At 39.3% G+C, this 13,059-nt stretch overlaps 2 protein-coding genes across 2 annotated transcripts; one reads left to right on the plus strand and one right to left on the minus strand.

The window, feature by feature from the left end:
• RAG1 (recombination activating 1) lies at positions 1 to 3,533 on the plus strand. The gene has a single exon (XM_005243781.3). The coding sequence runs from the start codon at positions 21 to 23 to the stop codon at positions 3,129 to 3,131; it is 3,111 nt and encodes a 1,036-aa protein (XP_005243838.3). The 5' UTR covers positions 1 to 20; the 3' UTR covers positions 3,132 to 3,533.
• Positions 3,534 to 11,026: 7,493 nt separating this feature from the next.
• On the minus strand, positions 11,027 to 12,993 carry RAG2 (recombination activating 2). Its single transcript, XM_005243782.4, has one exon. It carries the CDS (start codon positions 12,991 to 12,993, stop codon positions 11,392 to 11,394), a length of 1,602 nt encoding a protein of 533 aa, XP_005243839.1. The 3' UTR covers positions 11,027 to 11,391.
• Positions 12,994 to 13,059: the final 66 nt, after the last annotated feature.

Consider the following 13,059-nt stretch of genomic DNA (forward strand, 5'->3'; position numbering starts at 1 on the left):
TGGTTTCTCCCAGACTGCAGATGTCAGTAACATCACAAATGGACCTGCCTGAAGAAATTCAACATCCATATACAAAATTTTCTGAATGGAAATTCAAGCTGTTTAAAGTGAGAACATTTGAAAAAACACCTTCTGATGACAGCCAGCACATAAACAAAGCCCAGGCAGAAGAGGTCACTTCTACAAACAAAGAAATCATACTGCATAAAGATGAAGCAGTGCTGAGAGGAGAAAAGATGGAGTTAATAGGCAGTAGGCAGGCACTTGAGAAAGATGCCAACGACATGAAAACAGAAGACAATAAAGCTCATCAGAACAATCTGAAGCAACTTTGCCGCATCTGTGGAGTTTCATTTAAAACTGATTGTTACAGGAGGAGTCATCCAGTGCACGGACCAGTGGATGATGAAACTCTGTGGCTTCTGAGAAAGAAAGAGAAAAAAGCAACCTCTTGGCCAGATCTTATCGCTAAGGTTTTCAAAATTGATGTGCGAGGAGATGTTGATACTATCCATCCCACTCGATTTTGTCACAATTGCTGGAGTATTATCCATAGAAAATTCAGTAATACTCTATGTGAAGTATACTTTCCAAGGAACAGCACAATGGATTGGCAACCCCACTCCCCAAACTGTGATGTGTGCCACACTACCAAGCGTGGAGTCAAGAGAAAAAGTCAGCCATCCAGCGCACAGCATGGCAAACGTATGAAGACCGTTGCAGAATGTGCTCGAATAAACAGAGCTGTAAAGAACCAAGCACAGATAAACAACAAAAGTTTAATGAAAGAGATTGTCAATTGCAAGACTATACATCTCAGCACCAAGCTGCTTGCAGTTGATTACCCAGTAGATTTCATTAAATCCATTTCTTGCCAGGTCTGTGAGCATATTCTGGCAGATCCAGTGGAAACAACATGTAGACACTTGTTTTGCAGAACTTGCATCCTTAAATGTATCAAGGCTATGGGCAGCTATTGCCCATCCTGCTGGTATCCTTGCTTCCCTACTGATCTGGTAACCCCAGTGAAATCCTTCCTGAACATCCTTGATAACCTGAGTATAAGATGCCCTGTAAAGGAATGTGATGAAGAGATCTTGCATGGAAAATATAGCCAACACCTCTCCAGCCACAAGGAGATGAAAGACAGAGGGCTCTACAGCCATATAAATAAAGGTGGCCGCCCAAGGCAGCATCTCCTGTCTCTGACCAGGAGAGCTCAGAAACATCGTCTGAGAGAACTGAAACGTCAAGTCAAGGCTTTTGCTGAGAAAGAAGAAGGCGGTGATATAAAGGCTGTATGCATGACATTGTTCCTGCTAGCTTTAAGAGCAAAAAATGAACACAGACAAGCAGACGAATTGGAGGCTATAATGCAAGGGAGGGGATCTGGACTTCACCCTGCTGTCTGCCTGGCAATCCGAGTCAACACGTTTCTCAGCTGTAGCCAATATCATAAAATGTATAGAACAGTAAAAGCTGTCACTGGGAGACAGATCTTCCAGCCTTTGCACGCTCTTCGCACTGCTGAGAAAGCCCTTCTACCAGGTTATCATCCATTTGAGTGGAAACCTCCCTTGAAAAATGTATCCACTAACACAGAAGTGGGAATTATAGATGGACTATCAGGATTGCCACACTCAATTGATGACTACCCAGTAGACACAATTGCAAAGAGATTTCGATATGATGCAGCCCTGGTTTGTGCCTTAAAGGACATGGAGGAGGAGATTTTGGAAGGCATGAAAGCAAAAAATGTGGATGACTATTTGAATGGTCCCTTCACTGTGGTAGTAAAAGAGTCCTGTGATGGAATGGGAGATGTCAGCGAGAAGCACGGAGGTGGGCCTGCTGTCCCAGAGAAGGCCGTTCGCTTTTCTTTCACAGTCATGAACATTGCTATAGCACAAGGGAATGAAAGTAAGAGGATCTTTGAAGAAGTAAAACCCAATTCAGAGTTGTGTTGCAAGCCCTTGTGCCTTATGCTGGCTGATGAATCTGATCATGAAACTCTGACGGCAATCCTGAGTCCCCTCATAGCAGAAAGAGAGGCTATGAAAACCAGTGAACTGCTACTTGAAATGGGAGGAATCCTGAGAACATTCAAATTCATCTTTAGGGGTACAGGATATGATGAGAAACTCATGCGGGAAGTGGAAGGGCTGGAGGCCTCAGGTTCCACGTACATTTGTACCCTGTGCGATGCAACCCGCCTGGAGGCGTCCCAGAATTTGGTCTTCCACTCCATAACCAGGAGCCATGCTGAAAATCTGGAGCGATATGAAATATGGAGGTCCAACCCATATCATGAATCTGTTGATGAGCTCCGTGACAGAGTGAAGGGTGTTTCAGCCAAACCTTTCATTGAGACCGTTCCCTCCATAGATGCGTTGCACTGTGACATTGGCAATGCAACAGAATTCTACAGGATATTCCAGATGGAGATTGGTGAAGTTTACAAGAATCCTGATGTGTCTAAAGAGGAGAGGAAGAGGTGGCAGTTGACGCTTGACAAACACCTCAGGAAGAAGATGAACTTGAAGCCTATGATGAGGATGAGTGGAAATTTTGCTAGAAAGCTCATGTCCAAAGAGACAGTAGAGGCAGTATGTGAATTAATAAAGTGTGAGGAAAGGCATGAAGCCCTAAAAGAGCTAATGGACCTTTATCTGAAGATGAAGCCAGTGTGGCGATCCTCATGCCCTGCTAAGGAGTGTCCAGAATTGCTGTGCCAGTATAGCTACAATTCACAGCGTTTTGCTGAGCTTCTGTCTACAAAGTTCAAGTACAGATATGAGGGCAAGATTACAAATTATTTCCACAAAACCCTTGCTCATGTTCCTGAAATCATTGAAAGAGATGGGTCCATTGGGGCCTGGGCAAGTGAAGGAAATGAGTCTGGAAACAAACTGTTTAGGAGGTTCCGAAAAATGAATGCCAGGCAGTCCAAATGCTATGAGATGGAGGATGTCCTGAAGCATCACTGGCTATATACCTCTAAGTACCTCCAGAAGTTCATGAATGCTCATAAAACGTTAAAAAGCCAGGGCTTCACTATTGATCCAGAGAACAGTTTAGGTGACTCCTTGCCACCGGAGGTCTTGGAAAGCAATGATTCAGAGGAACTCTAAATGTAAAACACATTTAGTGCTGGCTTTGTGATGGTGTGTATCTGCAAGGAGGCAGCTTCCTTTTCAGGCCTGCAGAGGTACAGGGAAGTCTGAAATGATCGTTTTTACACTCCCTGTTAACGGTGCTGAGTGGAGTTTAATAAACACCATGTCTGATGGGAGTTTCCAAGAGGCATTCCAGTGGTGCATTTACCAGTTGTTATGCAAGATGAAAGCAGAAACAAATGCAAAGAAGGGTCTTCAGTTTATTTTGGTCTTAGAGTGCTGTTTATAAGTGAGAAAGCCAAAGTAAACAAGTTTTTATATAAAGTAGTATTTTGGAATGAATATGAATATGGAGACTTATGACAGTTGCTGAAAAAGGGAGCAGGGCTGTTTGTTCTGTTTTCTTTTTTACAACTATTTTACTATTTACTTTTTAAGAGGGTTTGATTATTTTATTGATGGTTCTTTGGCTTTTATAGATTCCTCAGTGAGACACAGTAATTGTTTTTGGATAAAGTTCAGTTATTTTTGTATAAAATACTGACTAAAGATGCAAACTTTGATCTCACAAACTTTAAAAAATATTATTGTTTAACATTTATATTATAGTACTGCTTAGGAGCAGATGGTGGTATCACCATGCTAATTTACTATATGAAGATATATATATAGGAAAAATAGCTGGAATTTTTTAAAGATATTTTTTATCATTAGTCTGTTTACTCAAAAATCCAAACGTGCACTTGCGCTCCTAACTCAGGATTTACAGTGCCTTGTGGTTATCTCACTATACAAAGTACCTTCAACTTCTGCTGTGTAGCCTTTTGCTTCACGAGCATTTTAGATTTCTACAGTAACTTCAGTATATAGTACAATTTGTATTAGTAGAGTTTTATTGGGTGAATTCCTGACCTCACTGAAGTCGCCAGTATACTGTCACTAATACCAGCAGGCCCACAGCTTCATCAAGTGACTTCAGTCACAGCAGACCCGTTTCTCAGGAGATGGATATTACCTCGATCAGATACACGCCAGTGTTCTGATCTTCTCTATTAGGATGTTTCACTGTATCTGTATCTGATACTGTATCTGTATCTGTATCTGATACTGAGCTTTTTCACACCTGGGATACACCACACTCACAGTCTCATTTTCCACATCTGTAAAAAAGAATGATGTTTATGAACCTCAAAGACAGCTGGCATACAAGATCAGTTAAAAAGCAATGAACCATCTTGAAGTTATTGCATACTGTATTTTACATTATTACAGCAATGTTTAGTTGGCATTCCTCCATATTATATTAGATGAACCATTTTGTTGGTGGTATTTGCCTTTCTGAAGTGGTATATAGTATATTCATATTCTAAAATTATATGAATTTCTTTCAATTACATATCATGAAATATACTCAAAAGTACCTGAGATGCCCTGAAATCATCCAGCCTTTCAGATTTGCACCTGTGGCTAAGGCATTGCTGTGTTTGGAGTAATATTTCTGAAACAAGAATCAATGCAGAAACAATCAAAGCATGGATCTAAAAGAATCCGCTTTTTGTTTTATTCTGATGTGGCAAAAGTTGATTTATGACTGTAAGTAAACCACAAACTTAGAGGAGTAATGGTCTGAGGTTTGTTTGGTAGTATCTTGTTCATGTTATTTATTATATATTTGAGGGTCTGATATTTACCATGTATAGACAACAAAAAAATTTTTAAGTGTTAGTAATTAGTACAGATATTAGTGTTATTCTGATTATGTATTTTTTTAAATTGAAATACTATTTTTAAAGTATTCTGTAATTTAGGATTTTGTTTTAATATAGTCTCTTTAAACATAGTTTAACATGATGTCAAAATTTGTAGTTGGAAATAATGCTTTCTACTTGAAACAGTTACTTTTCTAAGCAGTCATAAGGAGTACAGAGTCTTTTGTATGGTCTACCATGTACACCTGCATTTACTGAGTGTTCATTTCTAGATGAAGTTATTTTTTTCAATTCTGTGAATAAAACAAGTATTTCCCATAAAGCATAAAAAGCAGGTTTACATAAACATCATTCTTTACCAATAGATGCGGACAAGTACAGCTGTTTCCCAGGGAGTATAAATATCAGGGATAAAGAGCATCCTTTAGCAATAGATGCAGATATAGATTGCATTTTTGGTCTGCATATATTTCATTATGCAAATAGTTGCACACTTTTTTCTTTGTATGTATATTTGGGACAACTGTATTACCTTATGTTTTATTCTTGGCTCTGCTTGAAAAACCTAAGGCCTAGTTTAACAATCCTGACTCACCTCATGGTGATTTTCACTCCATTTAGATGGTATATTCATTTTTTGCTGCCTTTTGCACAGTAGTGAATTTCACCCCCAAATAATCCAGACCTGTTCATTGCAATGTATTTGTGTCACTGGACTCACAGACCAGATTTTGTTCCTTTTACACATGTAATTTTAGTGACTCAGCTAACATTTCCAAATTCCAATTCACTTTAATGAGCTGCTGATGTAACAGCAAGTGATCTGTCTCACTGCCTTCAAAAGGGTTGAGTAAGTTTTATCCATATATGTATGATTTCTGAAGATGAGGCTTATATCCTGGGTAACTCATCAGACTGAACAGAACCTGGACAGGGATACAGGGATGCAGTAGCACGTGAAAGTATTCTTTTGTGAAATATTAAGCCATCAAGACACATTTTACATTCCACCAGCTCTGGGTAGGATAGCTGACAAAGAGAACTACCGCTATTTTTTTTTTTCTTATTTTCTTTTATTTAGACTGGAATCTAGTTTAATCATCTTTTTCCCCATTGTTGACATCTTCTGTAAATTAAGAGACTCTGAGAGTTTTGAATTCATAGAACAAACGGCACTGAAAGGGTATGTACCTGCAAGTGAAGCTTTTGTAAACAGGCATAAAATAACAATGCTGCATGAAGACAGTCATGCATCGGAAGGCAAACAAATTCTGACTGCAGACAGGTGCATCATGTAGTTACGCAGTCTATTGTTTAGCTTTTTGATTTTGAAGAGGTTTTAGAAAAATGGAGAGACTTTTATTCATGGTACTCTTTCAAACGTGCACTTTTAAAAAAAATGTTAATACTTGGTACAAATCCTTCAATAATTCATGGTAAATAATTTTCTTGTTCTGAAATTGTATAGACTGTAGTTTTTATACAATCGCATTATGTATCTTATTTTGCTTGCTTTAAATCAAGGACTTTGTATTATGAATTGCCATGTTATGAAATTATGTGAACTATGTTAGAAGCTGTGATTCTGGTCTCTCATATTTTTTTCCTCACAGGAATAATTCTATTCATTTTAAGCAAATCAGCTTTGACTTTTAGTTAGGTAGTTCAGAAAGATTCTAGATATTTACAGAATCCTAATTTCTGACTACACTGAGTTCTGTGCTTTGTCTCACTGCACGGCTTCAAAATTTTATTTTTTTTACTGTGTTACAGTTTCTTAATTCTTGAAACCTGTTTAAAATAAAATTCTTATAAATATTTAGGTTTCCAGCTTTGTATTTCTTGCCAGTTTTTTGACTATGCACATAATTTCATGGTAACAGTCTTTTCATTCAAATTGTGGATGCTTTTCATATTTAGACCATTCTAATAGCCAGACAGCTGATCCAGCCCTGTTCTGGAAGTCACTCAGTTAAACACAGATGAAGATTACTCTGTCAGTCTCAGCAATCCTTTCAGCACCTTTCCTCATAGGCAACTATTAGATAGAAAACTAAACTAATTTAAAAACAGTTTTATTTAGTCTGTAAATGGCTTTTGCTTCATTTTCAAATACCATCCCAGTGTTTGTTTAAAATCAGCCTTGCACTGCTACATCCATGCTTCTATGTTAAGCCTCTTTACTGGCTTCTAATTTTGGCTCCCTGTCATAGACTCAGCTGCAAAGATTAGTTCCCATCTACCTTTCAGTTCATGATTTGTAGCTTCCCTGTATTCCACTTCAGAAAATCTTTCTTTCTTCCTTGCAATGATATCTCAGGGTCAAAAGACTTATGTAAACCAACTGGTTTGGATGGAATTAATGATGAGCAAATTAAGCTACCTGATTTACTTGTGCAATCAGGTAATTAGATATCTAATTTCTGGACTTTATATCACCAACTTAGTTCTTTCCTGTTGTAATATCCACCCTGACCTTGAATAAAAAATGATGGATGGGAAAAACAGAACTCATATAAAACAAAAATCCAAGCCCCAGAGAGTTTCCTGGTAAATTAGGATGATTTAACTCCTTTATTCATAAATCTATAATAACTGACTGGATTTTACTTTCCGTGTAATCCCATTAGGATTGGGATCAGATGAAGACTAATGAGGCCTGTCACCGCTCTTCTTCAGAGTACTGTTTTTAGGTGACTGAATATGGCATAATTTTCAAACAGCTGACCAGCTGCAATTCCTAAGTGTGGGAGATTTTCTGCCTTCTGCATCAAGCTTAATATTGCCCATGATACAAAATGACACATTAGAGAGGATTCAATTAGCACTTTTTCTAGCAGCACTGGGAGAGAGGTCAAGAGGTATGTTTTCAGTGCCCAGCTCTTCCTCTGAAGATGGGCACCCTGAGCCAACGGACAAGGAAATACACAATAACTGCCACCTGAAGGAGGTCCTGCACACCTGCGGTAGTGGCCAGTGTCCTGTTCTTCCTGCATATGTGTACGTATTGAGAAATCAGAAGCTTTACAAGGTTATTATCTTGCTCTTTTTAAAGAAAAAATGGGCTTTGGTGTTACAATTTTCAAAGGTCAAGTAAAGGCACCAAATTGGACTTCGATTTTCAGAGGCTGCTATTCAAGCCCTTCCCTGAAGTTAGCCTTGTTTGAAATGGTATAGGGTAGGAAATCAAATACTGAGGGAGCTATAGCCACCAATCATAAAAGAAAGAAGCCAGTCCTTCTGTCTTTAATAGATTGAGTTTAGCAGTAAATAACGTTACAGATTCCTTTTCAATCTGAATTCAATCTTTTCCTTTTGCTTTGGTCTCCCAGTTGCATTAATTTCCACTCCTTTCAATGGTCTATTGGTACAATGAGTCACTCTGAACTATGACACATGCTTTAGTGCTAACACTAAAGTTTTTGCTGTGCCTTTCCTGTAGATTAATCAGGTACTTCGGTGTCCAAGCACCTTTCAATACCAGTAAAATCCATATATTATTCTCGTAAAAGTTGATAATAACAAAATAGTGTTACTAAAATGTGGCTGGGAACCATGCTGCTGCTGCTTGTGGTTACAAAACACATAGGTCAGTTGGATACAGACACAATAGAGACTTACTTCTGCACTCAAATCTACTTCATTTTATCTTCTAATTCTAACCTGCCTGGGGAAGAAATATCTTGTATTGATTAGCTGGTTTTGAAGACAATCAATGCTCTAACAAGTACATGACTCAAAAGTGTCATCAGAAGTATCAAGGAATTAAGTACTTTCTGCAGTCTTGAATGCTATGTCAAGTGTCTTCTTTACAGGTTGATGTTGATATATCTCTTTATGTTCAAGTCCTCTGGAATATTATATTTAATGTTACTTATGACTTCCTCTCCCTGCAGTAACTACAGTCTCTGAGCTGTGATTTAACGCTGCTTGTACTGCCCTTCACTGCGATGCTGGGACATGGTTTGACCAAGCAATTTCTCCCTCCTACTCAAATAAACCACACATGGAAAAAAACCCCACAGCTCAAACATACAATACACTAATGTTATGGGCCTGATGAGGCATATCGTAAAGTCTGACTGTGAATTGCTTTTTTTCATAGCCACAGCCTTAAAGAACCACAACTCAGATAAGAGTTGGAAGGGGCTGCAATGTGTGCTTGTGCTTGCTATATGCTGAGCGTACCTGCACACAGCTCCTAAGGGCTCAGGGAGTCACTGCAGCTGCATGAGTTGGTTCTGGGAATTCAGACATGCTCCCATCATACTGCAACCACAACACCAGCACCTGGGCCACCAGGCTTTATCACAGGCAAAATGTCACTTCTTCTAGGCAAGTGTGGAGCTCTCCCTTTGGAAAATGTTTCCATCCTTTTATTTGTCTGCACTAGCTGACTAATTTGTCACACAATGTGAGGTCTAAGGATTTTGAGATAATGTCGGTAACTGGGAGAGGTAACAGGCAAAAAACTTGAACTGGACATTGCCAAGGAGTTCAATAAATAATTGTGGGGAGTCTTTTGATGTTGTAAAATGGTGAAGGAATGAGGGGTGGAGTTTTTTTGTGTGAGTATATTGTTCCCCTTTGTTGGTCTTCTGATGATGTGGCTTTAATTTTGGTGTGGATTTTTTTTGTTGTTGTAAATGAAGTCTATACAAGAGTATGTGATGAATGTATATTTTACTGACAATTCAGCTGAGTAAGACCTATGACTAACCTACAAAAGGGGATGTTGACTATTGAATTTCACCAGTTGGAAGGGACTTTACATGGGCATGATATTCATTTATTCCTTGGAAAAACATATAGCACTATATACTCTGAACTTGCATAAAGTAGCATGACAAAGGAAACAGGAAGCTGGCATTGAAATCTATGAATTTATACCAGTATCAGACTGGTGAGAGGGGCAATATACTTCCCGTTTACAAGCTCTACCCAAACTGTAACCTTCCTCAGTACATGAAAAGGTTGGAAACAGAAAGTTTGCGTGGTTGCCCTTCACTTTCCTCTACTGTTGACTTGAGTTGCAAAGGTTTCAAGGGGAGTACTGTGCATACAGGTCTGTGTTGACAAGAATACTATGCTACACATGCTGCTTTGTAAAGTAGTGGCTGCTCAGGGTCTGCATAGTGATCAAATGGCTGACAGCTGCTCCTGGTTTTCTTTTTTATTCAGGGGTCCAGCATGAGAGCTGGACTGTGAATACTGCAGTATTATTGCTGGCTCACAACCGTTGAGCTGATGGTATTGATTTTTTGAAAATATGTTTGGAGCAGTAATAAAAATAAAAAATAAATTCAAGAATGATGAGGCTTTACAAATAGCCAATAAAAGAATCCACCAAAAAACTTAGTAAACTCTTGGGCCATTCAACCTTGACAATGTCCTTTTCAATCCGAATCCAATCTTCTCCGAATGCTCTGAGCAGCCAGCTGCGTTTGTTTCCACCCTCACAGTGCTCCACTGGCTCAATGAGTAACTTTGAGCTACAGCTTGCACTTTTAAGCTTTCACACTCTACACAGTCAGCCTGGGCAGAGCAGAGAAAGAAATGCATACTGGAGGACCTCAAGTAAATGAAAGTCCCGTTCATCAGAAGGAACTTCTTCTGAAGTGAATGGGAGGTCACAGTATGGGGTGGCTGTGAAGCTAGACCCCTTATCAGATTTCAGATGGACCTCCCAAGCACACATACTGTTCTTTTCATAGACTTAGGGATTTGCAGTGTTTGGTTTACCCCATAAGCAGGTGAAAAAGATGCAGTATTTTTTATTATTATACATTTTATTAGCTTACTAGATTTTCAAAAATACAAACACAAAGCAGTTCTTGAGCACAGTAGTTTAAAAAAAGCAATATGATTTTTGCTATGAGATGATGTTCCACAACTGTAGCCAAAACTGACATATAATCATTCAATACCTCTCAAAATCAAAAATTAATTATCCAGAATTAAATGCTCCATATGTAAGCTTTCCATAATGGATGTCCCTGAAGAAAAATGACCCTCAGCGTCTGAATATTTCATTACTTCTGACACAAGGGACTTAAGCCACCACTTTCATTTAAAACCAGAATAATTAGTCTAATTTTATTTCATTACACAAACGTAAAATTGGAGTAATGCAGCTATAAATTAGGCCAAATACTTCTAAAACTACTCAATAAGATAAAAAATTTAAATCGGTAATAGAATGTCCTTTATGGACAGATGCTAACAGCACTGAGTACATGGGATAATGTCTTATTCTACCAACAGTTCCATTAAACTCACTGGGGATAACTGGGGAGTAAGTTACAGCATAAAATACACCACACAATTACCAGTTACCATTGTTTGTACAATGTCCTCTGTGATGGGGTTCCTATCCAGATATCACAAAAATACACGAGACAAAATAAATTCATGAGCTTTGAAATCTAACCGAAATATTGAGATAATCGAAATAAATTAAATGAAAAGATCTCTTTGAGCTCCAATAATCCATTCTGCTTGAACCATTACTAGCTGTCTTTGAGACTGCATTTCCTCCCAGGTGAATACAAATCATCAGTGTAAATCTATTCAAACAATCTCCGAAGAAAGGACTTTTTTGTTGGCGTAGTTAACTTCATGGTTGTCTTTTTGCGCAATGGTTTCATGGGTTGCTTTTTCAGGTGCACCTTTTTGGGAGTTTGTAGCCCTTTATTAAGGTGAACATGCTCATTACAGAAGTACTTGACATTTGCTTCTGAAAGACGTAGGAGCATGCTCTCTGAGAGATCCATACATTGTGCGTGGACCCAGTGGCCAGTCCCACTGGAACACAGGATCATTGCCGGCTTGTTGAGCTCTGTCGAATAGAAAGGGACCCAGGTGTTAATGTCAATATTGCAACTGGCAGAGCAGGTGATCCAGTAGCCTGTTTCTGATTCATCTTCTTCGTCATCTTCATTGTAAGTGTCAGTATCATCAACATCAAAGCTATTGGCTTCAGCACTAAAACAAAACTCTTCCGAATCTTCAAATGGAGTGGAGTCTCCAGGGTCTTCAGTCGATGTTTGACTGCAAATTTCTGTTGTCAGTTCTTCCTCCTTGTCATCTTCTGCTCCTTTGCATCTCAAAATGTAGAAGTAGTGAGCATCTGAGATTAACTGTTTGTTGGCCCCTGGAATGCCCAGCAATACAGACCCTTTGCCCATATCATAGCCAAACCACACCCTGCAGTGTTTAATATCTTGTGTCCAGTCTGGGCCCACCCTTTCAAGAATCTCTATCTTACTATCTTCCAGAACTATTGTGTTACACGCCAACCGTTTCTGGCTGTCAGACTGGTAGCCCCCAACAAGGACAAATTCAGTATCACTCATTTGAGTCACTATAGCACTTGACACAGATATTCCCCCTGGCAAGATGGTGCAGGTAACAGCTGGGCTGCCCAGTGGGAGATCAACTTTCAGCTTGTACAAGCTGGGGGACCTGGTGTTATTTTGAAGTGAATGACCTCCCAAAATGTAGACTGTATCGTTTCTGGCAACAGAAACATGGAAAGCAAGTCCATCTTGAAGCTCTGGAAGTATGTATGATGTACAGCATCCAAATTCAAAATCAACGAGAAACACAGATGGCAAACAGTCAACTACACTGTTCCATTTTTCAGTGGTTCTTTGTGCAAGAGGAGTGTATGACCTCCCTCCAAATATAACACTCACGCTTTTTCCCCGGCTATGAACTACGTTAATTGTATGCCCGTATCTAGCTTCAGGGACATCTCCACCCAGGTCTTTCTCAATGCATTGGAACATGGTTTTCTTGCTGTTTTTGCTTACCAGACTCATAACGTAAGCCTTATCAGAAAGGTCATTATTAGGTGTTTTCCCACCGTGGATGATATATTGGCAGTCATCAGACTCTGCATTGCCTCTGAGTGTGCAAAGAGCAGGGTAGCGGAGAGGGGGGAGGTAACAGGAGTCTTTAGAGAAGGTGGCTGGTTTCATTTTGAACTCATCCTGCTTTATATCGAGGAGGAAAACACCAGTGGGACAGGACCTCTTTGGCCATCCTTTCTGCCCAAAGAAGAAAACATGCCCATCAAAATTCAGGAGGGAGAAGCCTGGCTGAAGCAAGGATGAATTACTGGAGGCCGACACCACCTGCAGCAACATTTTGTCTGACTGGGCCATAGTGTGGTCAGTGTCTGAGAAAACAAGCAACAAAAGAAACAGATGAAACATGCTTTAGAGCCCACG

Source organism: Falco peregrinus, chromosome 1, assembly GCF_023634155.1.
Source record: "Falco peregrinus isolate bFalPer1 chromosome 1, bFalPer1.pri, whole genome shotgun sequence".
Classification (NCBI taxonomy): Eukaryota; Metazoa; Chordata; class Aves; order Falconiformes; family Falconidae; genus Falco; species Falco peregrinus.